The sequence below is a fragment of the Lepisosteus oculatus genome, chromosome 5 (assembly GCF_040954835.1).
Source record: "Lepisosteus oculatus isolate fLepOcu1 chromosome 5, fLepOcu1.hap2, whole genome shotgun sequence".
NCBI classification, from domain to species: domain Eukaryota; kingdom Metazoa; phylum Chordata; class Actinopteri; order Semionotiformes; family Lepisosteidae; genus Lepisosteus; species Lepisosteus oculatus.
Genome location: NC_090700.1, coordinates 43,912,612 through 43,938,985, shown reverse-complemented (window position 1 = coordinate 43,938,985; position 26,374 = coordinate 43,912,612). Strand labels below are relative to the sequence as shown.

At 39.6% G+C, this 26,374-nt stretch overlaps 1 protein-coding gene across 2 annotated transcripts; it reads right to left on the bottom strand.

Annotated features, from left to right (window-relative positions):
• Nucleotides 1–544: 544 nt before the first annotated feature.
• On the bottom strand, nt 545–25,045 carry cep152 (centrosomal protein 152). Of its 2 annotated transcripts, none has more exons than XM_069190495.1 (28): nt 24,892–25,045; nt 23,827–23,942; nt 18,785–18,891; nt 17,912–17,978; nt 16,645–16,980; nt 16,255–16,420; nt 15,687–15,827; nt 15,353–15,492; nt 14,817–15,017; nt 14,403–14,550; nt 13,781–13,872; nt 13,481–13,644; nt 11,466–11,676; nt 11,264–11,377; nt 10,782–10,888; nt 10,344–10,472; nt 9,952–10,087; nt 9,637–9,828; nt 9,075–9,371; nt 8,604–8,735; nt 7,667–8,326; nt 7,304–7,391; nt 5,629–5,796; nt 4,441–4,528; nt 3,948–4,039; nt 2,662–2,818; nt 2,473–2,579; nt 545–1,843 (listed from the first exon to the last, which is right to left on the bottom strand). In XM_069190495.1, the coding sequence occupies exons 2-28, from the start codon at nt 23,911–23,913 to the stop codon at nt 837–839; spliced, it is 5,334 nt and encodes a 1,777-aa protein (XP_069046596.1). In that variant the 5' UTR covers nt 23,914–23,942; nt 24,892–25,045; the 3' UTR covers nt 545–836. The 2 variants fall into 2 exon arrangements, with proteins under 2 accessions (XP_069046596.1, XP_069046597.1); XM_069190496.1 differs by having other exon boundaries at nt 9,724–9,828.
• Nucleotides 25,046–26,374: the final 1,329 nt, after the last annotated feature.

The window sequence follows — 26,374 nt, the reverse complement described above, 5'->3', positions numbered from 1 at the left end:
ATCTCTTTAAAAGGTATGGTTTTCAAAAATAACGTTCACAGCATATAGAAACATTAAAACTCCCACAGTTATAATAAACCTCTATGTATATACTCCACAATATAATAATCTATTGTGAAACCATGTCATAGGACTGGTAGAAACCCTATTTGTAGGAGATAAAGCCATCTCATGAATCCTTTTCCAGTATTTTTGTGGTTGGTGGAGTTTTTAACTTCAAAGCAAACTCTGACTCCAGAAAGAAAGTGTACTGCTTGTGACACCAAAATGTGGTGATTAAACTTTCAGAATCCTCAAACAGCTAAATATTATATTTAAGTTTGCTTCTGTGTGTTAATCAAAATATAATTTCCTCTAATCCCACATTGTTACAACATTCATATTCACATCATAATAAAAATAACCTGAAAAATATGGATATTAAATATGACATACTTTACACGGAACAGATATTAAAAGGAACTTCGGGGATCTTACTTTGTGACAAAGTAAGACAGCACTCTGCTGTAATCTACCATCAAAAAAATCCCCAACTTCTGGAAGATGTGGAAAATATTCTGAAAAACTTTATTTAAGGCAAAAAATTTAACTGCCATTAAAAAAATATAATTAAGTATTAAAGAAAACAGATAAAAGTTTAAAAAATACAAAAAATAATTTACACACCATGAACAAGCACACACAAGCTGCACTTAAACAAGCACTCTGTAAATATACTTTGATTTCACAAATTCATTGCTCTTGTATTTAAGCTTTTTGAAACCTGTAAACCTTTTCACAAACACCAGATGTTACAAACCTTTTTGTTCTTACTTGTAAACCCGCATACAGTTTTCCTACTTTGGGAAAACTGAGAGTGGACTATCAAATCCACTGTCCTGCTGAGAGGCCTTGATTTCTGAGAACAAACTCTTTGAACACAATTTATACAGCTTTTTATCTTCGGAGCCCGGAATAGGTTCTCTGTTTTTGGCTATGTCCCCATTGAGCCCAGGGTCTGGACAGATTTTTGGTCTGGGCTTGGAATGAACACTTGGGATTTCCCTACAAGCATTAAAATGTGCCTGGAGATCCTGGAGTTTTGCATTCCTCCGGAAACTGCGCACAGATTCGTCATCGGAATCGGAAAGAGGCAAGACGAAGGAAGGCACTTGTGATAGACATTTGCCTGCGGGCTCCGCGTCACCTCCTGCACAGAAGGACAAGCCAGTCTGACTTTCTACGCAGGTGCCTAAACTTGCAGAAGTCCAATCGCTTGAGCTGCCTTCATCTCTAACTGGGGTTTCTTGGATGACCCAAGGTCTGTTCACTGATTCAGCAACAGAGCACTGCTCTGCTTGGCAGGAGCCAAGTCCTTTTGAAGCAGGTTCTCTGGTTTCATTTCTAACAGTTATGTTTGCTAATGTTGTCTCAGAGAAATCGCAACCTGGGGTAAGCCGATATCCCTGACCGAAGCATGCGTATGCCGGAATCGGAATCGAGCCATGTTTGGGCATGGTTTCCTCTTTTCGAGAGTTTTCCAGCACAATACCGGCACTGCAGGCTTTTCTCTTTCCACTCCTTGGATGGGCAAAAGTGGCACGTGGATCCTCATGGTGACCTTCACCCGATTTTCCGGTCATGCTTGGAATGGCATGTCTTGGACCCTCAAGTGCAGCTTCCCGAGTTCTGTCCTCGGAGAGTTTCAGAGCAGTACGAGGTGGAGCCTGGCTTTCCACACTTCCTGTACTGAAATTCTGGCTCTTGAGAAGGTTACTGCTGGCAGGGTGCTTCTGGCTCAGAGGAACATACAAGGCTTCTGCAAGTTTGCCGTTAGCTGCAGATGCCTCCATCTTTGATGAACCTATTGATAGAAAGGCAAAATACATTCTACATTAAGAACTAACAAAACACTTTCATCGACAGCTGTAGCACAAAGGTTCGCATCACTTACAGTGTGCTGTAAACAATTTCCCCCATCTTCAAAGCTCACTATGAGAGACAAACATTTTTGGTCACAAACCAACCATCATTAAACTAATCACCTGAATGAATAAGATTGGGTGTCAGAACCCAAAATGTCTTGGAGAAAAAAAAAGTTAAAAAAGCTTGCCAGGTAACCATAGTGTTTCATGAGCAGAAAACCTGCTATGAGCAACCCAAAAGCTCCCCGTCCAGGTACCTGACATTTTTCTTTTTCTTAACAATTAAAACCTGAGCTCCAAAAAACAATAAACCAACTTAATGGTCACCGACTTCATACTTCAAGGAAACAAAGTGATTATTAGTGTCAAGATTTGAAGTTTTACAAAAAAAAAGGGTTTGTTTGCCAGAGCTTTTAAGTTACATTGCTAAAGCAAGGTCAATACGAGGTTAAAGGTCAGGTGGGTAAGTGCCAATACCGGACTAATGAACAGAGTGGGAGGGCAGTAACACTTCTACAAGGAAAAGCTGAAAGGACACAGCAGACGAGAGAGATTACTTGGCCTTTACCCAGAACTACATCCGTTTTGTTGCCTTTCCTCTTGGGCACAGGAGTCTCCAGCACCTTTGCCATGGCAGCTAGTTTGCTGGCAGCGTTCATTATTTTCTTCTCAGCACTGCCGAGGAGACAAACAGGTAAGAGTTTGTATTTCTTCTGGCATTTCGAGCGGGCGGCTCCAGCCTAAGGCCGACTCTTACCCTTCTTTCCTTCTGCCGTCCTCCAGCAGCTCCTGCAGGCAGGACAGGTAGTACTTGCGCATCCGCCTGGCGGTGTCCTGCCGCTCACGCAACACCTCTGTTCTGATCAGCTCTGCAGCCCGCTCCTTGCTCTCCTGGATGTAGCGCAGCATGTCGCCTGGGAATTCAGAGCACGCCTGCACTTAAAAAAGCATCGCCGCGTCCGCTCGCTGAAAAGTAGATGCCTGCAGTGTCACAGCCGCGTACACAGATACAGCCGTCCGTGAACATGGATAGGATATGTGGACATATGGATCTCTGCAGAATTAACAATGAAACACAAAACCAGAGAACAACGTGGAAGCGCATTTAAAACCAAGAACGGGGGTCACTTCTTTACACAAAAGGTTGTGGGAGTTTGGAACAAGCCGCCTAGCCATATTGTTGAAGCCAGTACCATGGCTTCTTGCTAGAAACAGCTGGATGAGGTACTTGGATTAATTAGCAAATGACCAAACAGGCGAGATAGACTGAACATTGTATACACTTCCATATTACTACTTGGAAGACAACTGTTATATTAATTTAGGTGAAGAATATGTGATTGTATGGAAGAGCAAGATAAAGGGGAAAACTGGCAGGAGTGAATATTAGTTATGTGTCTTTATTTAACCCAGCGGTCGCTGACACAATTCCCTGTTAAACAGGAAGGGAAAGTGTCTTACAGATTTTGCTCCTACCTAATTAATCAATTATCCCATCAAACTTTTATTTTCTTAGTCATATACAGAATTTGTCTTAAATTTCTTTTTTACAGGCAACAGTTGTGTATACAAACACTTTGGATCCTTATAATATTGCAATTCTGTGATTAAATAATTATTTTATAAATTGAACAAAACCCAAAATAGGCCCAGGATCCAAGTGTGAAAAGTTTTTCCTGCACACTGAGATTACCTATCACACCTTTAATATTTCATAATTTGTGAGATAACCATGTTTCTCTAAGGTGTTTTAAGAAACCAGAACAAATTTATTTTAATTTCCAGATAAGTTAACTATTACCACTGCCAATAAACTCATACTATTAGAGGCAAACAGAGATAATACAATCAATATACCTTAACAAAACCTATTTGGGTAGGTTTAAATTCTCTACTAAAGAGTAAGAAAGTTAATACAAGCGCAACATTTTTAAAAATCCAATCTGAGAACGAGAGTTCACCTTGCAAAAAAAGTTTAAAAGAAGCAACAGACACCTGGAAACCCATGGGTATAAATGTTATAAAAAACATACAAGCACTGACCTCGGATTTTTTCAACCGCGTTCATATACTGGTCCCTCATCTCCTCCAGAGCAGCCTGAGTCCTGCTGTCGGGTACACTGTCTGTTTGTGACCTTCAAATGAGAATTCTGATGTCAAAGCTCACATCCATGAGGACTTTTTGTGTGTCACTGTACTGCTGTATTGTTTAAGCTACCAGAAAATGAATTGTTAGGAGGTGCAGTTCTAAATGGAGAAAAAAATTCCTAGCTTGAATATTTTAAAAACATTTTTTCCCCCACAGAGTATTACAAGGTTGTGGCATTTAATATTTAGATTAGTAAGTTAAGTACTACAGCAGCTTAAAAAACTTTAATCTAATGTTTTTAATTAATAGGTTGTTGCATTGTATGTTTTATATACAAGAACTTGACACTTTTTTCTGTTTACAGGTTTCTTTGCAGCAAATACTGAGGTCTCAGCAAAGCTGCTGTTCTCATACCCACTTTCATAAAAGTTTAATAAGGAAAGTTACTGAAAGCATCTTCTTTCACGTCTCCCAGGGTCTTCAGTCCTCCTCATGTTTTCAGCTTTTTCCTTTTTGATAGCCTCCTCATAACTGTCTGCAAGGGAAAGGGCGAGAAGAAAAATCTTATCATACTGGTAGTCAACATGAACTAACGCACAATTTAACTATAATACTGCCTTGTTTTCCAGAAGGTTTCCCAGAGGTTAGAGCTGGATGCTGAGATTGTAACAGTAAGTAAATAAGTAACAGTGTATGTTTAGATATGCATGCATACACACTCACACTTGTTGCTTACTTATTATCTGAAATACAAGCCTTATTTTACTGCTTCCACGCATCCATTTGAGTACTCATCATATTTTTATAAGGAACAAGTAATAGGTTTATTCCATGCTGAAAAAAAGAAGAAAGAGAACACAACGTTTCGGCCGTGGAGCCTTCTTCAGGTGTGAGAGAGACAGGGCAGTAGGCAAAGGTAAAGTAGCAGGAGAACAAAGGTTGGGAGGGAGGGGGAGTGAGAGGTGGGAGCAGGGGACAGAAAGAGAGGCCAATCAAGAGGTGTGAAGTCAGAATAGGTGTAGAGAGGTGTGAAATGAAACTTCCAATGAATGGAGAAAATTTAAAAGAAAGTAGTCTGTCGTTAAGGGAAGGGAGAATGTGTGATCCTAGCTGCAGAATAATTTTAGTTTCGGTGGTCTTTCTGATGTACGAGTTCGGAAAACCGTCTTTGAGAACACAGACGGAGAGATTAGACCACTCTAATCTTTTAAATTCTTTTAAATTTTCTCCATTCACTGGAAGTTTCATTTCCTATTACTTGTTCCTTTGCAGCCTACGCATACTGACGCAGCTACCCACCTGAACTACTATATTCTTATAAGGTCACTGTGAGCAAGGGCCTAAACCCAGAGCTCAGGGAACAAGCCTGGACGGCATCTTCTATCACAGGGTGTAGACAAACGCACATGGAACAATTTAGAGCACTAACCCAGACAGCATGTCCTTGGACTGGGACAGGAAATCCGAGTAAATGGAGAAAACCCACATGAACACAGGGGGAACATGCAAACTCCACACATCCACAGCCAGATTTGAACCCAGGACCGTGACTGCACCACTCCTTACACAAGCCAAATCATGATCATGATCATGTGAACAAAAGAGTGCACAGAGACTAATGAAGCAGATGAATACCTCTGAGCTGCTGCATGTTAGCTTTATTCTCTCTCACAGTCTGCTGGAGCTGACGACAGGCTTTTTCCAGGTGTCTCTGCAGCTCCTGACACTGTCTCTGGGATTTCTCAAGCTTTTCAGCACAGTACTTATTACAGCACAGGTCACTCTTTGTTCCTGGCTGTGAAACTGAAAGGTACATTAAAATACATTTTAAATGTACAGGTAATTGTATAATTTACGAGATTTGGTAAACATTTTTATATGTATAATGGATATTCAAGCAGCTTAAAACGTATTTGAGGAGTCAAAATTCAAGGAACTCTCAACAGCAATTGAGACAACATGCACGGACCTATTTATTTAAGTTTAACAACTTTAACAAGATAAACATTGATATCTATAAATTTTAATTTTCCAGCTAAACAAAATAATGCTATACACCATTTACTAATGATAAAGAGTCTGTCAAGTACTGTATGTAGCATGGTTTAATTTTGTATTCTAATGAACAGAAACAAAATTAAATGTTTTTTGCATCCTTTTCTGTGCATGAATACCTTTTAGGTTCAGAGCCAGATCTAAACAGTGGTCCATGATGTTTCTTTGTTAGAAAAACTGTCCTCTGTAAAGTTCAACATAAAAATATAAAAATGACCCTTTTAACTGATCATCACCTTTATCTGCACTTTAGGCTGTGCTTCAGAAGAGCATTCCCTACATTATATTAAATTCATTTATGCCAGAAGGAAAAAAAAATAGCATTAGAGGGGAAAGAGGATCCAATATGGAAACTCATAAAATACACTTAAAGCATAAAGGCACCGTTATTAAACTTTTGCTGCACACTGCAATCTATAGCAGAAAAACATGATAAAGTTTGCTTTCAAAATTCTGGAATTGTAAGACTGCTCATAATTTTAGATGTGCTGGAGATCTCTCAGTGATGAACAACTTCTACATGCTTTATGAAATCATGCATATTTAAGGTTTGTACTCTATGACTCTCATTAAGTTGAACATTTTTCTTGGGATAGAAAATACATCAACTACATTATAAATGTATGCATCTAATATTTATATGATCATTTAATACTCTGCCATACTGTAATATAGGCAGAATTCCTTATAGATATGGCAGACCTGCTTTGGTTTTAATTTAAAAATGAAATGAGAGAAGAAAGATTAATAACTTCAGTGTGCAAAACGTCATTAGACATTAATTATTGTTCACTCACTATTGAACAACTTTTCCTTGTATTTACCCGTCACAAACATTTTTACTGTAACTTGCTTTTTACTGGTCACTGTAAATCCTTTATTGAAGCTACTCCCTTCAAATTATACATTTCCCATATAACAGGTATAGTTGAGGGGAAGCTATTGAGGATTTCTGCTAGTGTGAAGCAATCATCAATACTAAACAGATAACCTGTATTTATTGCTACTGGACATCTGATAAAAACTAGTTGACTGGATTTAGATTAAGCTGTCCTTAACAAACTATGATAGGATTCCATTAATAATAGATCTTAATTTGTGAATTAATAATGCAGCCAATTCAAAGACTATTGATTTAAAAAAACAAATGCTACATTCTTTTGATTTTACTCAGAATGTAAGAGGGTATATAATCTCCACACATTTACTCTACAGCAGTGTGAGAGAACCATAAGGGAGTATTAACTGTTGGTACCGTTGCACTGATTTCTCAGCTGTTTTATTTCTTGCTTATGGCGATCCTCTGCTTCCTTCAAAGCACGGCACAGTTTTTCTTCATTGCTCTAGGAAGAGAGGACACAAACTTGAAGCACGATGGGAAAGGAGAGGGTGACTGCATATGACATCTTTAGCTAATATTTGCAATGGAGTTGAGATAGACCACTTTAGAGACTAAAAAACAATTTAAAGGATGAAAACATGGAACTATCAGAGAAATCATTGCATCTGTATCTATCAGTATTTCGTTATTTTCAACTACAGAACACACACAAATCACTACCGTCAACAAGGCTTGGAATTAATAATACAGAAATTGTACAAAATATAAAACCTTTACCTTTTCCCAACGGTTTCTGGCTTCATTGATTGCTTTGGAAACAAGGCCTTGGCATGCAGCCTGGAGACAGGCTCTTAATTTACCAATAAAATACTGCTGGGTTTCCTTTGGATTATTGAACCGGGTCTCCGGGATGTCCAGCAGCTTATCCGGGCTTTGAATGAGAAGCTCCTGGATTTCCCCAAGCAAGGCCTGTGTTTCAACCAACATGTCATCTTCACATTGCTGTCTGACAACTCGGCACTTCTCCTCCTGCTGCGCTGCCCATTCCTTCTCCTTCCCCTCGAGGCGCAGCTGAAACTCTGCCTCCTTTTGCAGAAGCAGTTCATTCTTGTGCCTTTCAGAATCCTCCTTGGCGGATTTGATGGCTTCGTTTAACTTATTCCTGTGCTCGTCCAGAAAGGACCGATAATCTTTTTCGTTGCGCTCCTGGATTCGGCTGATCTCCTCCTGTTTCTCCCTGTTCCACTCTGCGCGGGCCCTGGCCAGCTCAGCCTTGACCAGCGCCGCTTCCTCCTCCTTCCGGTGCTCCAGCTGTCTCTGGAGGGACAGCACCTTCTCCTGGAGCTCCGCGCTCCTTGAACTCGCTTCTAGTTTCTCCATCTCCTTAAGGTGATTCTTCTCCCACCTTTCCTCAGCAGCCCTGACCACAGCCGATATCTGAAAAGATAAAGTATACGACATTAAACTGAAGAAGGACATTTTAATTAGAACAAATTCTGGTAGTAGCAAAATAAACTAAGTGCAATATAAACGTATCCTGTTTGTCTTCAGCTTTATGGAACATTTCCATAAGTGTTTATCTCACAGAATTCACAGACAGTATGTAACATCTGTATGTTTTTGCCAAAGAACACAGCCAGCTTATGTTGCTGCGAAGTTGCCAATTAGCATTTTACCCAAATGATGCCTGCTATAATTCCTGTGCTTTATTTACCTGATTTGCGACTTCCTGGTCCCGTTGTCTCTCCCACTCTTCTTTTTCTGCTTGAAGGCTGGTTTTGTACTCTGGAAGGGTGTGTAACTGCTGAAGCCAGCGACTGTAAGCACTGGATACAGCACTTTCTACCTGTTGGAAGCAGACCAGTCAGTCACAAGCTCATCCTCATCTCCTCCTCCTTTGCAGAGAAGAGTTTAACATTTAACATTGGAAAGTTTGAAAACAAGAAGAATTTTCATGATTTGGATTAAGGTTGCCTAGCATTTGATTTTTACAATATTACAACAGTGAAACTTTTGTGTACTTATGTGGCTGCCTGACACAAACCAAAAGGCAAAAAACAATCAAATTTTCAATGCTTAATTAAAACTGGAAATTTGGGACCTGCTTTGGCATTATTCAAATGTCATTCAATGAAAATATGATAATTTCTGAAGATTTTCGAATCCTGAGTGGGAAGTTCCCTACCTGTTCAGCAACTTTTTCCCGGTGTTTCATTTCCAAATTGCTCTGGGTCTCTCGAATGGCATCCGCGACAGCCCTGACTCGCTCTTCTTCTGCCTCCTGCTGTAACTGCAGCCTCAGTGCTGCCAGCCGCGAGTCCAGCTCCTTTCCGGTAAGGCCCTCGCTCTCCCAGGGCTCGGTCTGACAGTGCCGCTCGTGTGACTCGGTCTCGGGCCGGGCCTTCTCCAGAGACTGCTCCAGCCGCCGGGCCCACTCCTTCTCCACCCTCTCCACAGCTTCCTGAACGGCTTCCTCCCTCACCTGCGCAGAAATCAGGGAGGTAACGAACCTGCGTAGCTAACAGCTAATTCAAAGGCAACAGCAGGCATTTAACTCCCTTTCAGATCCTGTACTGGGTACTTCAGAAACACTAAATATTGCGCCGTACATTTGAATTTGGAGGTTCCTTTGCGGATCAACCACTAAGGACAGTAACACGGAGTACAAAACAGATGTAAAAGGGTTTAAGGGAGGTGCTATAAAGGACTAAAGCCCTGATTTAAACATCCCAAGATGAAAAAAACACCTTGTGCTGCTCCTCCTGCCAGGTCATTCTGGCCAGTGCCAGCTGAGTGTTGACCTGCTGCTTGACGTCGGCTTCCTTCTCTCTCACCCAGAGGGCCTTTGAGGTGGCCAGAGACAGACGATGCTGAACCCCCAGCTCACGCTCCAGCTCTCCCAGGGCCTGCTCCTTCTCCTCACGCAGCTGCTTCCGTAACTGAGAATAAGCCCCCCAAAGCGAAATGCGGTATGTTTCGTTGATTTGATCAATTACATTAACAAAAAATAACATTTACATTTCAATCAAATCTAATCTTTAAAAAGTATAAAAACATGATACCTCATCCTCTTTCAATTTTCTTTCCTTTTCCATTTTGCATCTCATATCTTGTTCCAAAGTGTCCTTTTCTTTACAAAGAGTGATATAACATTCCTGTACTCCAATCATCTCCTTGTTGATGTCTGATAGCTGTGTCCTACAGACAAAATAGTACAAAGGTTCCAGCACTACAATTCATAAAGCTGCTTGGTGTTTTCACCACATCGTGCACAAGAAAATACAAACTTTGTGTTAAAACATTCCCAATTTTTTTGTTGCTATAAATGATCGCTTGCAACACAGCAGCTGCAAAATATAAATATGAATATTTAAATTTTGCATTATGTGTTGGTTCTATTTTCAGAGAGTCTGAACATTTTTTTTCACAGAGGGGAAAAAAAGACAGCACTTACTGTAAAACATGGATCTTGTCTTCGTAAACACTGGTCAGTTTCTCCATTTCAATCGTGTGCTCCCGTGATAATTCTGTACGTAAGTGAGCCACTAAATCATCCCGGTGCTGCTGGTGGGTTTTGTCATGTCTTAAAATTTAAAAAAATATGGCAAATAGACAGAAACATGAACAGATAACCTTTGTATGATACAGCATCACGAACTGAAAAATGTACATTTCAGTTATTAACTGATACTCTATCCAAGTGTGTACAATGTTTTTGAATATTTAGCTGAATCAGACTGAAAGGAGAGAGTGATGAAAACAGGAATCTGAAGCACTGAAGAGTTGTGTTCACAAGCAGTGATTTTGATAGGTCAGGTATTAGGTTACACAAGCAAGCAGTGATGAAGACTTTTCATGCACACTTTAATTTCAGGTACAAACATGTAGTTACCTCTCAAGAGCCTGCTTTTCCCGGTCAAAATCTTGAATCATGTTTCTCATTTCAGTGCAGAGTTCTAGATTTGCAGATTTCAACTCCTTATTCTGTTTTTCAAGTTTCTAGAAAGGTGAAAATAAATAACAGAAAGATCATGTGTAGCACATCTTCCAGAACAACAAGATACAGGTATAATTTGCAGTTGTCACCACTTTTAAAAATTTGCAAAGCATCAGCAGATAATCTTCCAAGTCCTATAGAACACTACCACCTTAGATAATGGCCATTTCCTCCTCATGTCCTTAAAAGGATGAGGAAAATATTTTAACAAATAATCTAAATTAAAAACAAAATTCATCATGCAAACAGCAATGCAATGACCTTACAAAATAAGATAATTTTACCAAAAGCATATTACAACCAAGAACTGAGTCCTATTTGGAGAAGTAATTCATGGTGCCTCTTCTCTCCTTATAAATCCCTAAAGCAATCCTTACTTCCAGCTGCTCCTGAAGGCACCTGCATTCCTTCTGAAATTTCTCCACTCCCTCCTGTCCAGAAGTTGGAGCACTTGAGATTTCCAAACATTTTTCCAAGTTATTTTCCCTAACCTGCAAGGGAAAAACAAAACAAATACAAGTGTCCTTTCTGTCTGAACTCAATTTCCATTTAATAGACTCCAGTGCCATTGCTCCTCACCTTTGAATCCTTCACTTCCCTCTCTGCTTTCTCCAGGTGGGCTTTTAGCTCTTGCACTTGTGACTGCGACTGCTTCAGCTCGTCCTGTAACTGGCTAATCCTTCGCCTCTTGACTTTCAAACTGCCAAGGAAGCGCTCCAGCTCAGTCTTCAGCTCCACAATCATGTCATCCTTCGACATATTCTTATCCTTTCCAGCAGCAATGAAGGTGCTGGAAATTAAATGAGAGAGTAGAGCAAGTGAGCAGACTACTGCATGCAAGTTACAAAAACAAATGATAAATATAAAATGGGAAACAATGAGCTTAAAGAAGCTTGTTATGACAAATGTTCTAGCATTTACGTTACCGAATCATTTACATATAGACAATGTGAGGAAGCAATAAAAATGTTAAGGTATATAGTTAAGAGTATAAGAGTAAAGGTTGTTAACGCTGAAATTGTATAATGTGCATGTAATATCTCGTATCTCAAGTATCGCGCACAATTTTGATCACAATTAAAAAAAGATACAGCAGGGCTGCTCTGGAATTAATCCAGAGAAGATAACAGGAAACTTTTCTTGGCTTGTCCCACATTAATAGGCCAAAAGGATAAGCTCTTGAGTCTTGAACAAGAAAAGAGTACATGACCTCATTTACATATTCAAAATCCTCACCTACACTAACTGCAATTGAGTACCATTAGCCAATTCATTTTCAGATCTAACATGCACTAGCTGACATTTATGTCTGCTGAAACACTGAAGTGCTTAACCATGATTTAGATTTTAAATCAACCCACATATATAACAGCTTTGCCCCTCAATATTCTCCAACTCCACCTCATTTACTACAAATAACGCAACTGGTGCAGCAGAAAAACTGCAACAACCAACCCCCTGTACAAAGCACTGGTGTAAAAACAAATGACAATTTAACGGCTACCTTCAAGGAAAAGGCAAGGCTTAGTAATAGTTCTCCACCCATTGTAGGAGTAACAACTGTGCAGCTACTTTCTGTTGTGGTTCTAGGACAGGAATGGGTCAGACTGGTCCTGGACTGAAGCAGATTTTGTCAACCCAGCTCTTAACAGGTCATTACAGCTGTAATGGGACCACCTACCAGCTTCCTTCAGGTCTTCAGGTGCTGCTTCTTTGAAAAACAGGACTGGGATGGCCCCTCTCTATTCTAGAGACAAGTGTAATCATGTCTGCTACAGGACACCATCATAAAGTAACAAGTAGATACTGGACGGTATTTTAATTGCAAAGATGACCGGTGCACAATTTGAATTACAGATGGCACTGGACAACTCTGTTCCTCTAAGCCAGTCCATTTGAACCCTGTTTCAGTTTCTTCCACACAAGCAAATTCGCTCTGTGCCACCTGAAATGAAACTCCACCTCCAGCAACCTCCAAACAACAGAGCAACTACCACGTCAATTACCCAAGGCAAGGTCCAGATACATCACAAAGGGAAAAGAGTAATTTCTGCAATTTCCATCCATCCACACTAACCACTGTACCACTGTCGCTCAACTCAAATATTAAACTAAATAAACGAATAGATATTTTACCTCTGCTTTTCACATTTTCTATTCTGATCACTTTATCTTATAACTCTGTTCTTCAGAGGAAGGGAACTGGTAAAAAACATATCCCAACTTCAAGGTAAATGTACATTTAAAATCTCTCAAAACAAAACTGTTTGCGAATAATGATGGAACCCTCTCTATCTTTTGGATTGCAGGTTGCAGACCCGTTCGACTTGGCAGGCATAACTCCAGTCATGGTCATCTAACCACACTGTGGGCCTTCACTGTGGGGTTCATCACTTAAATAGGAAACAGAAGACACAAGTGGACACTATAGAGAAGAACTGCTAGAATGCCCGAACACTTTCCTTACTACAATGATGGAAAATATATATATTTGCACAACATAAATAAAATATTCTTAGGTAACTTAATAAAACAGAAATTCTGTGGATGATTATTAAACACCATCTGAACCAAGAAAATCACTTGACCTTTACCTGTGAAATTTACTGTTTTTCCAGTTAACTGTCTTAATCCCCAGTTCCACATAGGAATCGGACAACTGGCTCTCCAGCTCACCACTGGGATCCAATGCAATGATCCCAAATTTAGCTGCCGACTCATACAGTGTAATCTGTTCCTTCAAGTCGCTGACTTCCTCCTTCATTGAAAAAAAATAAAATTGGTAAGAAACTGATGCAGAGAACATCTTCAAACACAACACTCTTTAATATCTCTGTATTACTTCACAACAGCAAGGGGCACTCATAGAAAGCACATATTAAAAGCACATTAACCTGCAGAGATCTGTTCATGTTGTCGCTGATATTCTTCACCGACTGTGCTTGCTGTAACTGGATTCGTAGCTGGTTGATCTCTTGTATAGTTCCTAGGGGGATAAATTATAAAATAAGAAATTACCCAACAGTTCTGAAGATTTGCCATACACTGATCCACTCTCATAGGAACAATGGCTATATAAGAACATAATAAAAGCAACACAGGAGAAGAAGCCATATGGACCATCTTGCATTTACTGTTAGTAGCCGGTTGCTCTGAGTAACTGGCATTTCAAGGATTTCTGATAATTGCTCGACAACACCCTGGTGGGAAAACCTATGTTTTCCCAAAAGTATGTATATGTCAGGAATGCCTAGGCTCTCCATGAGCTTTACCCCTCCACACCCTGCTCATGGGGAATGCATGCCTTCCACTCATCTGCACCCTGAGCTTTCGGCTTTGTGAGGGTTGTTCCCTGGGTGCGAGTGCTAAAGCAACAGAAGGCAATCATGAGGTGAAATCATGCCACAGAGGGAATTAACGCTTGGGAGAAAAAAAAGTGGGGTGCTCGAAATGGAAAATAAGCATCACTATCCAGTGATGGTCCTGGGGTAATCGTGACTCATCAATGATGCTCACCTGTCTGGAGCAGATTAGCGCACTGCTGTTGACTTTCTTCTAGGCTTTTTGTCAGTCTGTTGATCACTTCTGCCTTCTCTACTCTGTCCTCCTCTTGCTGTCGCTCCAGTCGCTTCACATGATCCTGAAGCTTCTGGCAAATGTCCTTCTAATGACAGTAAATGGATAACAGTGTCATCGCAGGTCATTCTCAAAATTAAGATTCAGATATACTGTAAGCAACATGCGCAAATGCTGTCGCCAATATTCTCCGCCACTAGCACAAAAAGTTGACTGCTTCACATCTTACAAAATAAAATGAAACGCTCTTCTAAAAAATACTCCTTGCTGTATCTCAGAAGAATGCTGAGTTCTAATGCTGCAGCATGTTTGGCCTGGAAAACTGTCATTCGAAAGGAATGCGCGTCCCCTGACCTGCTCTTCCAGGGCTTGGTTCTGGGCATCGAGTGTTTGCTGGAGAGCCAGCACTTTCTCGTCGTGCTTCTCCCTGAGAGCTGCCAGGACTCGGTTGTGTTCTTCTCGCGCCCGAGTCAGGGTGTCTGAACGGCAAAGCTCGGCCATCTGCTGCTGCATGCTGTCCACAGCTGCTTCTGCAACCTTCAGTTTCTTCACATTCTGAAAATAGACCCCGAGAGTCAACACAATCGACATCGACGAAAGCTGTTCAGGTCATTTCTAGTGCGTTCATCACAGAAACGCCTCTGCCATGCCCAACATTTGACTGTCGTGAGAAGTAATCCACAAAGCTAGTGGTTCTGTCATGCCTACACTCTCAATTCTTAATTACCGATTTCTGTACCAGTATAAAATGTTTGAGCACATGCTTAAAAACAAGAACATGAGGCTACTGTATAAATGATGGTAACGCATTAAGATACACATCTGGAAGAAAGATGGTTCACAAATCTGTATTAACAACTGGGACTTGGGTATTTTTAAAGACTGCTAACCTCCTCCTCATTTGCAAGCAATGCCTGAACCTTCAGGTCCAAAGCTTTAATCTGGCCCTCCAGCTGTATCTCCCGTTCTTTCCCATCTTTAATCACTTTTCCAGATTCCTGCAGACTTAGTGCCAAACCTTCCTTTTCATCTGGTGGGAAAACAAACAAGCACAATGTCAAGCTTAACAAGTACAGTTGTGTCAGTACAACAAAACTCAAAATCTGCAGCTGCTTGGGTTGTCTCTGGTAAGACACTTTTTATTTTACTCCATAGTAATCCACCTTACTGCATAAAACACGAGTGAAGAGAATTTAACAGACCCAACAGAGAGGTGAAACTCACCTCTAACAATAGCAAGCTGGTGATTAAGATATCTCATCTCCCGGCTGTAGTCTTCCAGCTGTTCCTCAAGATTTTTGATCTGTCTCAGTCGGGCTTTATCAAAAATCTGCAGTTGTTCAATTTTTTGTTGTTCTGTTGAATCTACACACACAAATTAGAACAATTCCACACCATTATATTCCTGCATTTGACAGCAAATTCTACAAAACACAGTTTTGATGCAGAGCAGCACTAGTCTTCAGGCATATAAAACAACAGAGAAGTCAAAAGCCCCCAAATTGATACACATGAAAAAGAGCTAATCTTTTTCTTTTATAGATGAAACTGTTATGGTAAATTGTTACACTGAAAAGAATGCATTGCAACCACTACACAATTATAGTTTGTTACAATATTTATACAAATTGCCAAAATTGCATAATAAGCTACAGTGCATTCGATTGAAACAGCCTTCATAAGCGATTGAATAAAACTCAACTCTTCAGCACCCACACAGTTTCAGGTAGAAGTTAGCTTCTAACCTGTTACATTATAACTACGACTGGTACTGTGATAGTGTTTAACGTACTCTGACCAGATTCCAGAAACTCTGCCTGCAGCTGGCTGTACTGATCGTCCGTGCTGCCCGTTTCTGTGCCAAATGCGTTTGGGTGCGCGGCTGGCCGGTAGGGATTATACTTGACCTTGAACTGACTGGGAGGGTGGTCACCTGATCCATCAGGCTTAAAACTCTCCTGCAATTCAAAAGTGTGCAAAATTAACATTCGAATTAAACATTGTTCTTACTTAAAAAGAAAGATTATTTCTTTTTCAAATTGGTTAAAAACCCCCTAAAAAACTAAACAAAAAGCAATAGAAGATATTTTGCTAAAGGGAAGCTGGCTGCTCTGAGAAAACTGCCCATTCAAACACATACAAATTCGCTTCATCTAAAACTTGATTCTAGTCTTGTTCATACCTTAATGTGTTCTCCCTGACGGAACTCTTCCTTCAGCTCTTTGGAGTGGTAATATGCTCCCTGAGGATGAAAAGGATTGGTTTGGCTGTAGGGGTCCTGTTCATATCCATTTTGAGGGATGCCTTCCTGGTTCTCCGCTGCCTCCTCGTTGCCCACGCTGGGGTAAGAATAGCCCCCGTGGCTGTACAAGTACTCATGCCCCTCCTCGCGCTGCTCACTCCACACGTGGGGGTGGGGTGCGTGGAGCTCATGAACATGGCCATCAAACTGTTCACTGCTGTGCCCATACACAAACTCTCCATGGAACGGGTCTTCGCTGTACGCACTCTCATAATCCTCAAAAAACAAAAGACAGATGAGAAATGTTCATATTTCAGCTGCTAAGATCTTGATTTGTCTCTATCTAATGTTTGTATTACAGTACTCACTAATGTTCACTCATACACAAGACCAGACAGAACAGTAGATAACAGAACTGGTCATATTGCTTCTACATAAAGGTTTATTCCACGCTGAAAAGAAAAGATGCACTATTTCGACTGGGGATCTGACAGGTGTGACTTCTCTTTTCAGCACGGAATACACCTTGACCCGATCCTTTACAGCCTACACATACTAACACAGCTCCCTGCTTCTAGGGCTGTACAATGCATTTCCAGAAGAAATTGGTAGCCTGACTTCTTGGGTGTTTTTAAATATGTTAAGTATACATGTCACCTTAAAATTTTTCCAAAGGTTTTACCTGTGTTTCACCAGTTCTTGGTGCAAAGATATGTCATGAAATATTATTGTTATTATATTGGACCTACTGGAACAAAACATGATGTACACAAATAAATATGGCAAACATATGTATACACACATATACGATCTATTCTCAACTTTAACTTCCTTGGAAAACAGTACTTAGTGATTAGTAACAATTGGTGAGAAATTATACTACACTGAAAAACATTTAAATAATTACAGCAACACAGTTTAAGTAAATCAAAGGCATTAATAGTCCTTTTTCTGCATTTAAGAAGTGGGGGGGGTGTATGGAGCTTTGGTTTCATAAGGAGAAATAAAATATCATGAATAAACTACAGATACAGTATGACCCCTTTCACCTTCCGGCCTGCAAGCTTATGCCCATCTTGAAGAAATCAGACTGTACCTACACCATTGCCTGTGTAAGAGTGCTTCAAGTCTGGACCGAAAATACACACCAGCAATCTACTATATAAAGGGTTCAGATAAACCATCAGACGCAGCAGTCTGTACTCACTTGTTCTGCCGACACAACTCCTTGGGGATTGTTCCACTCTGATGCCTGATTCCAAGCTTGCTGAGGCCTATGAAAATCAGACTTATCTTTGATTTCACATTCTTTGTCAAAAAAAAGAAGCCACAGTTATGGGATCAAATAAAAACATGTTCGATTTCTCCTATGTACTGAAATAATCCTTTCAGTATCTAATATTTAACAGCTAATTATGTTATCTCCTCAAATTTAGGTGGACGGTGATCTTGGAGTACATAATAGCTGTGATCTGTGATAAAAATGAAAGCAAGTCCCTGCAGCCAATCTTTCCACCAAGAAAGATAACTAACACAGAGAAAAGGTACAAATTCCAACACGCATCAACTGCTTATTTTACTTTTTTTTTTCTCAAGATTCCTTTGCATCAAAGTCTGATTTAATTAGGACGACAGTGCCAAATCACAAAATTTCACCATTTGGCAGCCGTACCTGTGCATCATCTCGGTAAATCGCTGGGCTGTTATTCTGTCAATGTCGTCTGAGCAAAATTTAACTTAAATCAAGAATAAAAAACTTCAGCTTAAAAAGTTTACAATTGTGGTTCACAAGTTTGAAGGGACAACTTTTTTGAAGCATAAACTTAGAAGATAGGAAATCCAAACAAGCAAATAATAAGTGGAATTCAAACAAGAAAGATCCAGGCAGAAGTTCGCAAGCTTTTCAAGGATGTTCTCTCAATCAGAAAGCAATTGATGATTAGTCATTCCGGGCTCTCTTAGCTCCCAGTGAAGACTTCATAGGCACCTGCAGGCTTGAGAGATAACAAATCCCTTGTGCATCGCTGTGGAGCCTTCACCGAATGTGCAAACCTTCACAACCAGAGTTCCAGTGCCTTACCTGTTATTGTCCCCAGCACTGCATCCAGAGTAATTGAGCTCAGGGGAGGATACATCCCTGCTGTCCTCCAGCATATCATCTGGGAGATCTGTCAGCAGCTTGTGCAGCTACAGCAATAGATGAAACAAAATAACACTGCCATTTATCCCTTGTTTAAATAATTTCTCTGAAAAAAAAACACACGGCTGAGTCATATCATTAACCAATATCAGGGAATCCAATTGTTTTGTGCGAGTGAATTTTGTATGTGAACATGTGAAACGTTTTTTGCTGAATACGCTTCACAGCTCAGGTTACAGATTAAGAAAGAGCAGGTCTTGCAGATGAAAGGGCCTGTCAGTCAAACGCCACCGCTGGCAGATGGCTGCTGTACGAGCTTAGAATTTTCCTCAGACATCACCAAGCTGAATCATGTAGTTTACATAACAAAAACAAATTGAGGACAGCCTTGAATAAACACAAGGCACGTTTCCCTTAACTGCTGAAACACTAGATTGACCAAGTCTCTAAATTCTTGTACAATTTTACAACATGTCAATTATCCAGTTCTACCTACATTAAATAAAGACCTTTGAATGTACTGTACAGCGTCTTCCAAGTCTTCAAGTATAGCTGTCTCAAGGCCTGAATATTCGTCCATATTTACACCACCACAAAGGTCCAGTATGTTGCAACACAATGGCTATATCAAGCACTGACACAGATAACCCACGGTAGTTTTACATATTGATCTATCATAATATCACGCAGTACATATTAAGTACAGCCAGTTATCCTGGTCACTACAACCTTTTGTTTGAGAGCCCCCTGCCACCAAGAACAAATCCACCTTTTTGCTAAATGGAGCAGAACCATTACCAGGGTATACTATAAATTTTTTTATGATGGATGACAGACTAGTTAACCTTTTACAAAATGCACAGCTAAAGCTCAACAGAAATTTGTTCCTTAAGGCAATCTTAGTCTCACCACCTGTCACTTCTTTCTACAGACTTTACAAGTTTTTGTTTGTAAAGTTGCACAGGAAACTCTTTTCTCTAGGTTCATGAGACTCAGACAACAATACAGTTCCAAAACTACTTTTCAAAAATCATTTAGAAAATGGTCAAATCAAACTTCATGTAGTGCCCAACTTTGTGCACTTTGTTCAGTAAATTCACCAGATGAAAATCTGTCTTAAATACAGGTATCATGTTTCTGCCTTTGGAACCAGACAATCTACATAAAAAAGTGACATATGGTCATGCATGCACAATAGCTCTACAATTCCCTGAAACAAGAAAAGAAAGTCTGTCTGCATCTCCAGTTCAAAGCAAATGAGAAAGAATGCTGTGACTTTCAGGTTAATATGTGACACACCTGACTGCATATTTTACTTACACCAGTTGCACTACAAGCCTTTCCCCCAGAGCAGATTGCACAGCAATGAATCAGTGACCACACCAGGCTGACTGATCATAAAGAGAAAAGAGCATTCCCCTCCCTCTAGCCCAACCCCTAAGGCTATATTTCACACAATACTATTGGACAGACAACATCAAGAGAGTTATACGATATATATTGAACCTCGACATAGTGAACCGAGGCCATCACATTGGCATTTTGTCTAGCTCTTGGGGTCCTGGGTTTATTTTTACTTGAGTGCCTTCTGAGTGAAATTCTCCTTGTGTTCGAATGAGTGTTCTTTAGGTGCTCTGGCTTGCGGATCATTGGACATGGTGTGCGTGTGCAGGCTGAGATGGACTGGCAGCCCATCCAGGCTATCATTCTTGCCTGGAGCTTTTACCAGGAACAAGAACCTCCAATAATAAAGGAAATATGGAAAAGGTGCAATCCTAAGAGTCTTGATGAGAGGCACTCTTATCAACTGGTTATGTGTTGGAAAAAGATACAGCCGTTTCCTTAGTTGCAGTAAGATGGCCCTGAGGGGATTGTACTTATACGGTTCAGGGGTACCACCATTGCCCTCTGGGGCACTTATTGCCTTCACCTTGTCTCATCGGGAAGTATCAATCTGATCCACTTGAGGGCTGCCAGTTGCCCTCAATCCCCTAGCATGGTGCGAGTCTAGCTCACACTTGAAATTTTAATTCCACGCCAACTTCTCTTCCCACACACGCAGAAACTTTAAAACGCCCTAACATGCACAATGAATTAAGTCCATCAATAATCAGAGTCAACTTAAAACAGATCACAGCATTTGAAGAACAAACACAAAACACAGCTCTTGTAACACTAAGCTGTTTTTGAATGGGAGTTGCAGATTTGAGATTTAATTTAATAATGGACTAAGCACTAATCCATTTTTTTCTTTGAAATAACTTAAGAAAAACTAATTCCTGCCCATATGGAAAGGAAAACAGAAACACCAGTTATATCTGATCTTGCTACCCAGCCATACCTCCTGGTTGGAGGGTAAATCACAGAACTCTATGATCTTGTATAATTCATGCCAAAGCATGTGCATTTTAATGACATTTGTCATATTTTGATTCAGTCAGACAAAACAAAGGCAAAGCTAGAAGGAATTCCCTGGAGTGTCCATCACAACATACAATGCGTCAAATCTCCCACTATTAAAGTACAGTAAGACAATACCGCCATCTAGTGGTACCAACAGAAATGACTGGGATTTTATTAAAAGTTGAACATTACAGCAGAAAACTGCATGCTAAAAGCACTAATCCAGGCTGTCCATAATTTTGGACACCAACAGATGACCGGTAACCTAAAAAAAGGCTGTTTGCTAAAATTTTAGTTGCACTGTATAATAATGTATACTGCAAAACTGCATAGTTTTGATACAATTTGCTCCACAAAAACAAATTCAGAAAATGTTTTCAACAGAAGTCTAAAAAAACATTTAAAAAATGTACCTGATCTATGGCACAGAATGTACCAGAGACGGAGAGCAGCACCCAGATGATTTTTCTACTAGACAGACTGGTTGATTTGACACTGTCCTATCTACCCTTGTAACTCGACAACATTTTGTTCCAATTTTCATTTTCTGTTTTGCGACAGAGTTTTAAAGCTTTTTCAAGAGGAGTCACGTAATCTAAACCAGGCATTCCTGATGTGGTGTTGGTCCACACACCTGCCAGGTTTTTGTTCCTGCCCAGCTCTGAGTTGCACTTGGACCCTTAAGTGATTTAATAATAGGATTAGCTTGAACTATGCAGGAATGAAGAGCACGTTCAGCAATAGGCTGATTCATCCACGGTGCGACAGGGAGCGCTACAGGAGGTCATTCTTGCCGTCTGCCATAAGACTGTACAACGCATCCACCTTGCGTCTTGGCAGAGGCAACAGCGACAGTGACCTGTTTCTGGACTAAACGCATATACACATATACTGCTACATCTGTTCTCTTTCTTTTTCTTTTTCTTTTTCCCGTTTACAACCACTTTTGTGCAATATATGCCAGGGACCTGTGCAATACATTTATATTTATATCTATGGTTACATCTATATTTATATTCATACGTGTGATACGATTTTCTGTGTACTGTTCTGTTCTAGTTTCCTCTTGTGTGTCCGGACTGTGAGTAACTCTTGTATTGTATTGTATGTATTGTACTATTAGTATATAATTCGTTACACTGTGGCTGTGTTGTGTGTGTTAAGCTGCTGTTGCACTGCAATTTCCCTCACGGGATCAATAAAGTATCTATCTATCTAACTGTTACAGCTCTTAAACATTAACATTAACAATAGCGTTTCCAAATCAAAATCCTCAGCTGGAATGAAAAACACACGGTGTATGGGCCTCCAGCACCAGGGTGTCTTTAACATATTAAAAACGTGCTCATTTCCAGAATGTTAGTAAAGCAAGATGAAATGGATTATTGGTCTGTAGTAGGTGTAGTGTGAGATTTTTTGACCTTCAAAAAGCAGCAGAAAAAGGGCTGACTTCCAGTCTGCTGGGATATCAGCTCACATAGAAAAGCCTTTTCTTTAGCTGTTAGATAAAATAAGAGGATTATTTTTAATTCAAGCCAAGACTTATGTGGGCTATGAAAGTAAGATACAGTTAACTGGTACTTGGCATGAGTGCTTCTTATGTTAGTTATAAAGTTACATTATATAATCTGGTTTAAAAAGAAACTATTGGCTTTAAATAATGCGAGCAGGTTTTAACATACCCTACTAAAAACTCCGAGTACAAATAACTGAGCTCAGCTGAGGAGGAATGAGTTCACTTATGACAAGATGTTTGCTGAGAGTAGTTAATAGCATCCTGTAACTGTCAGACATCTCTGGGGAGCAGGATTTTCTCAGCAAATCAAGCTGCTTGGGGATTGTGTTAGATGAAAAGAGAGCAGCAGAGAGAGGGGGAGTCCAGGACAACCTACCAAGCCATGTTGTAAAAGCAGATACCCCAGGTTCCTGGGTTCTTTTAAGATAGTGCTGGATGAGATCCTTGGATCAGTTAACTACTAGATGGGCCCAATGGTCTCCTCTCGCTTATAAGCTTTCTTTCTTGTTCTGTTCAGTATAAATGATCTTTCATGTAAACCCCATCTTCCTGTAATTTATCCACACAGAGCAAACTGGAACCCAATTATTTTTTAATTCCAAATCTCAGAAACAGATCAGCCATCACAGAAACAACACAGTGAAAGGCAGAGAACGCAGAGCTAACTAAATCCCATCAATACATTTAACAAAATATTTCTTTTCATGTTAGATAAAGCTAGTAAGATATTACATTAAAAATCAATGCAGATATTGGGGGATGAAGCAATTTTGTCTTTTTTTGTCCCAGGTGCTAGAGATCATTATCCAATGTTTTACAAAAATTAAACAAATTAAACTGCTACTGTGTTGGCTGGAACCTGTCAGCATCCTAAATACTTTAATCTATGGGTTTTGTATATTGAGGACATCACTTTCTGTTCTTAATTACTGAATTCTAATCCAAGTACGGAGACATTTTAAAGAGACCTAGAGAACCAGCTGGATTTAACAGAAAAGCCGAGACCAAAAATCAAGAAGTAAATTATTGCTCATGTGCCTCTGAGACAGTGCCTAGACTGTACCTCCTGCTCTCGTGCATAATCTTCTCGGTCATACTCCTCCTCTTCGTGCTGGGTTTGCAGGGCTGCACTGTCAAAGTCGATAGACATCTTTCAGCTGAAATAGTGCGACTTCCCCCCTGCATGTACAAGATACAACACCATTATCTTTTATTGTCCGATTTCTCAATCAGTCTTGCATCAAAGCAGCTATGTTTTACACACACACAAAAAAAAACTTACAAAACATATAAAGGGCGCAAGTTATCATTACATAACAGACATCTACTCATACATATTCATTTCACACAACTCCTACAGGAATCACACAATTTTAAATGCCTCATTAAGAATACTTCCTCAACAGTCTGTGCATCTTGGGTTTTTATTGCACAGACACTGTCATACTAAACAGTTATTTTATACTGCACTACAGTATGTATCACAGAACTGGAAAACAAATACAGACTGTTCTTTTTTTTTTATTCTGGTCACACCATCCAATCAAACTATTATACCGGTTGGGGCCATTATAACCATTGCAGTTACAGTCAGCTTTGGCTAACCCCATCATCAAGCAGGTAAGGCCACACACCTTTCTCTCGACATGCTCATACACCATGCCCTGCCTAGAACCATTACAAATCGCCTTTCTGCTCTTCTTCACGTGTGTGATATCAGTTTTGCTAATTTCTGAAATTGCTATTAAAATTGAGAAGTTTATGATGGACCTATAGTATTATGATGTATTTTACACTTCTACACTAGACATTCTACACTTCTTGTTAAAAACTTTACTGGATAGCTTAAACTTAAGATGTATTTTTAACCCTACTTGAAACGTCACGTTGCAGAAGTTCATAGATTTTCGCTAATCCGCAAAACTATGCTGCCAATTGTAAATAGGAAAATAAGACAATTTAGTTTCTTAAGATAACTCCCTACTAAGTCCTATAATGAACGAAAATAAGATGTATTCTAATTACATACAGCTTTTAAGATTATATTAGGACTATTAATTACAAAATGATCTAGCTATATACGAAAAATGTCAAGTATGATTCATAGCGAATTGCAACATTCACTTACCGGGGAAACTAAATCAAAAAGCAGATTTAGTAGATCGGCTAACTCCCGCAATTTTCAACAGAAATGAAGCTCTAAAGATCCATTTCAACTACTTGTCTTACACAGCAATGTAAATATCCGAATCGCACCCATAACACACATAGTAACAACACTAGACTTGTAAACTATGGACTTGCTACCGCAATCGTAAAACCGACAGGCAAGATAACAAATCAGAATGTTGAAGGAACATAAGTGAGGCGATATAGACCAATCAGAGCAAAGAAAGAACTTAAGAGGGGAGGGCGTTTGCCGCATAGTTAGTATGCATTTAACAGCGTTGTCTGGTTGCCGGCTGTTTGAAAGCAGGCGCCAGGCTCAGCGGGAAGACATAGCCGCCGCTGATTGGTTGGAATGATTGCGTCAACACTCCTTAAAGGTAAAGTCTGCCCAGAACCCCGGTTCTTTGATTGCGTATTTAATGACGTATTTTATTTTAACCCCTTTAATTAGGGAAAGGGTTATACAATTTTGTACGTTTCACATTTGCTGGACGTGCCTAAAATATTTGTGATTTTTTTGACAAATTACTCCATACATTTTTATGGAAGAATTAACCACATGCCAAAACACATAGTAACAGCAGTAGATAGCCTTAGTGTTTGATGAAAACTTCTTGTTAAACCTTAAAATCAAGGTGTCTTGAAAGTTTTTGATTATTATACTTCAAATATGACCTTCAAATAAACTGGATTAGAAATTGTTAAAAAAAACATAATATATGAAACCTGTGAAATTATAGTGAAATTTTGAGTAAAATCCCGATTAAGTTATCTTACTTTCACAGGCAGTTCTTACTATCTTAGAATTTAATATATAAATATAATTTTCACCACCTACTATAAATACTTTATAAGAAGAAAAACAATCAGTACACAAATACATGAATATTCTTCAGACATGATAATACGATTTCGTTAATGGGGCAATGTTCAAGAGAGTCGATAGTTTACTTGGGTTAATTTGGGGGGATAAATTCCAGATTCCAGTTACCCCTTGGGAATATGTTATAGTTTTATATCCTATTCCTAAGAAATTTGTTAGTTTGATCTAAACTAATCTTAAATCTGACAGTACTGACTTTCTCGATTTTACAGTTGATCTGTTGTGTTCTTTTTAAACACAAAGATGTTTATGTGCATTCTGAAAGAATGCAAAAGAAACTGACACATTTATGTTATCTGTGTACATTATATACAAAGTTGTTTTAGATGGATTTGCAAAACTTTATCTTTGAGCATTTAAATATGAATGTTAGATTTAAGGAGTTTAAATTTTTCTTTTCTGGACACTTCACTCAAAGTGCTTCACAGGTAATGGGGATCCCTTCCACCACCACCAATGTGCAGCCCCACCTGGATGATGCACCAGTCCACTTACAGTACCACACACCAGCTCTCAGTGGGAAAGAGAACAGAGTACTGAAATGAATTCACAGATGGGG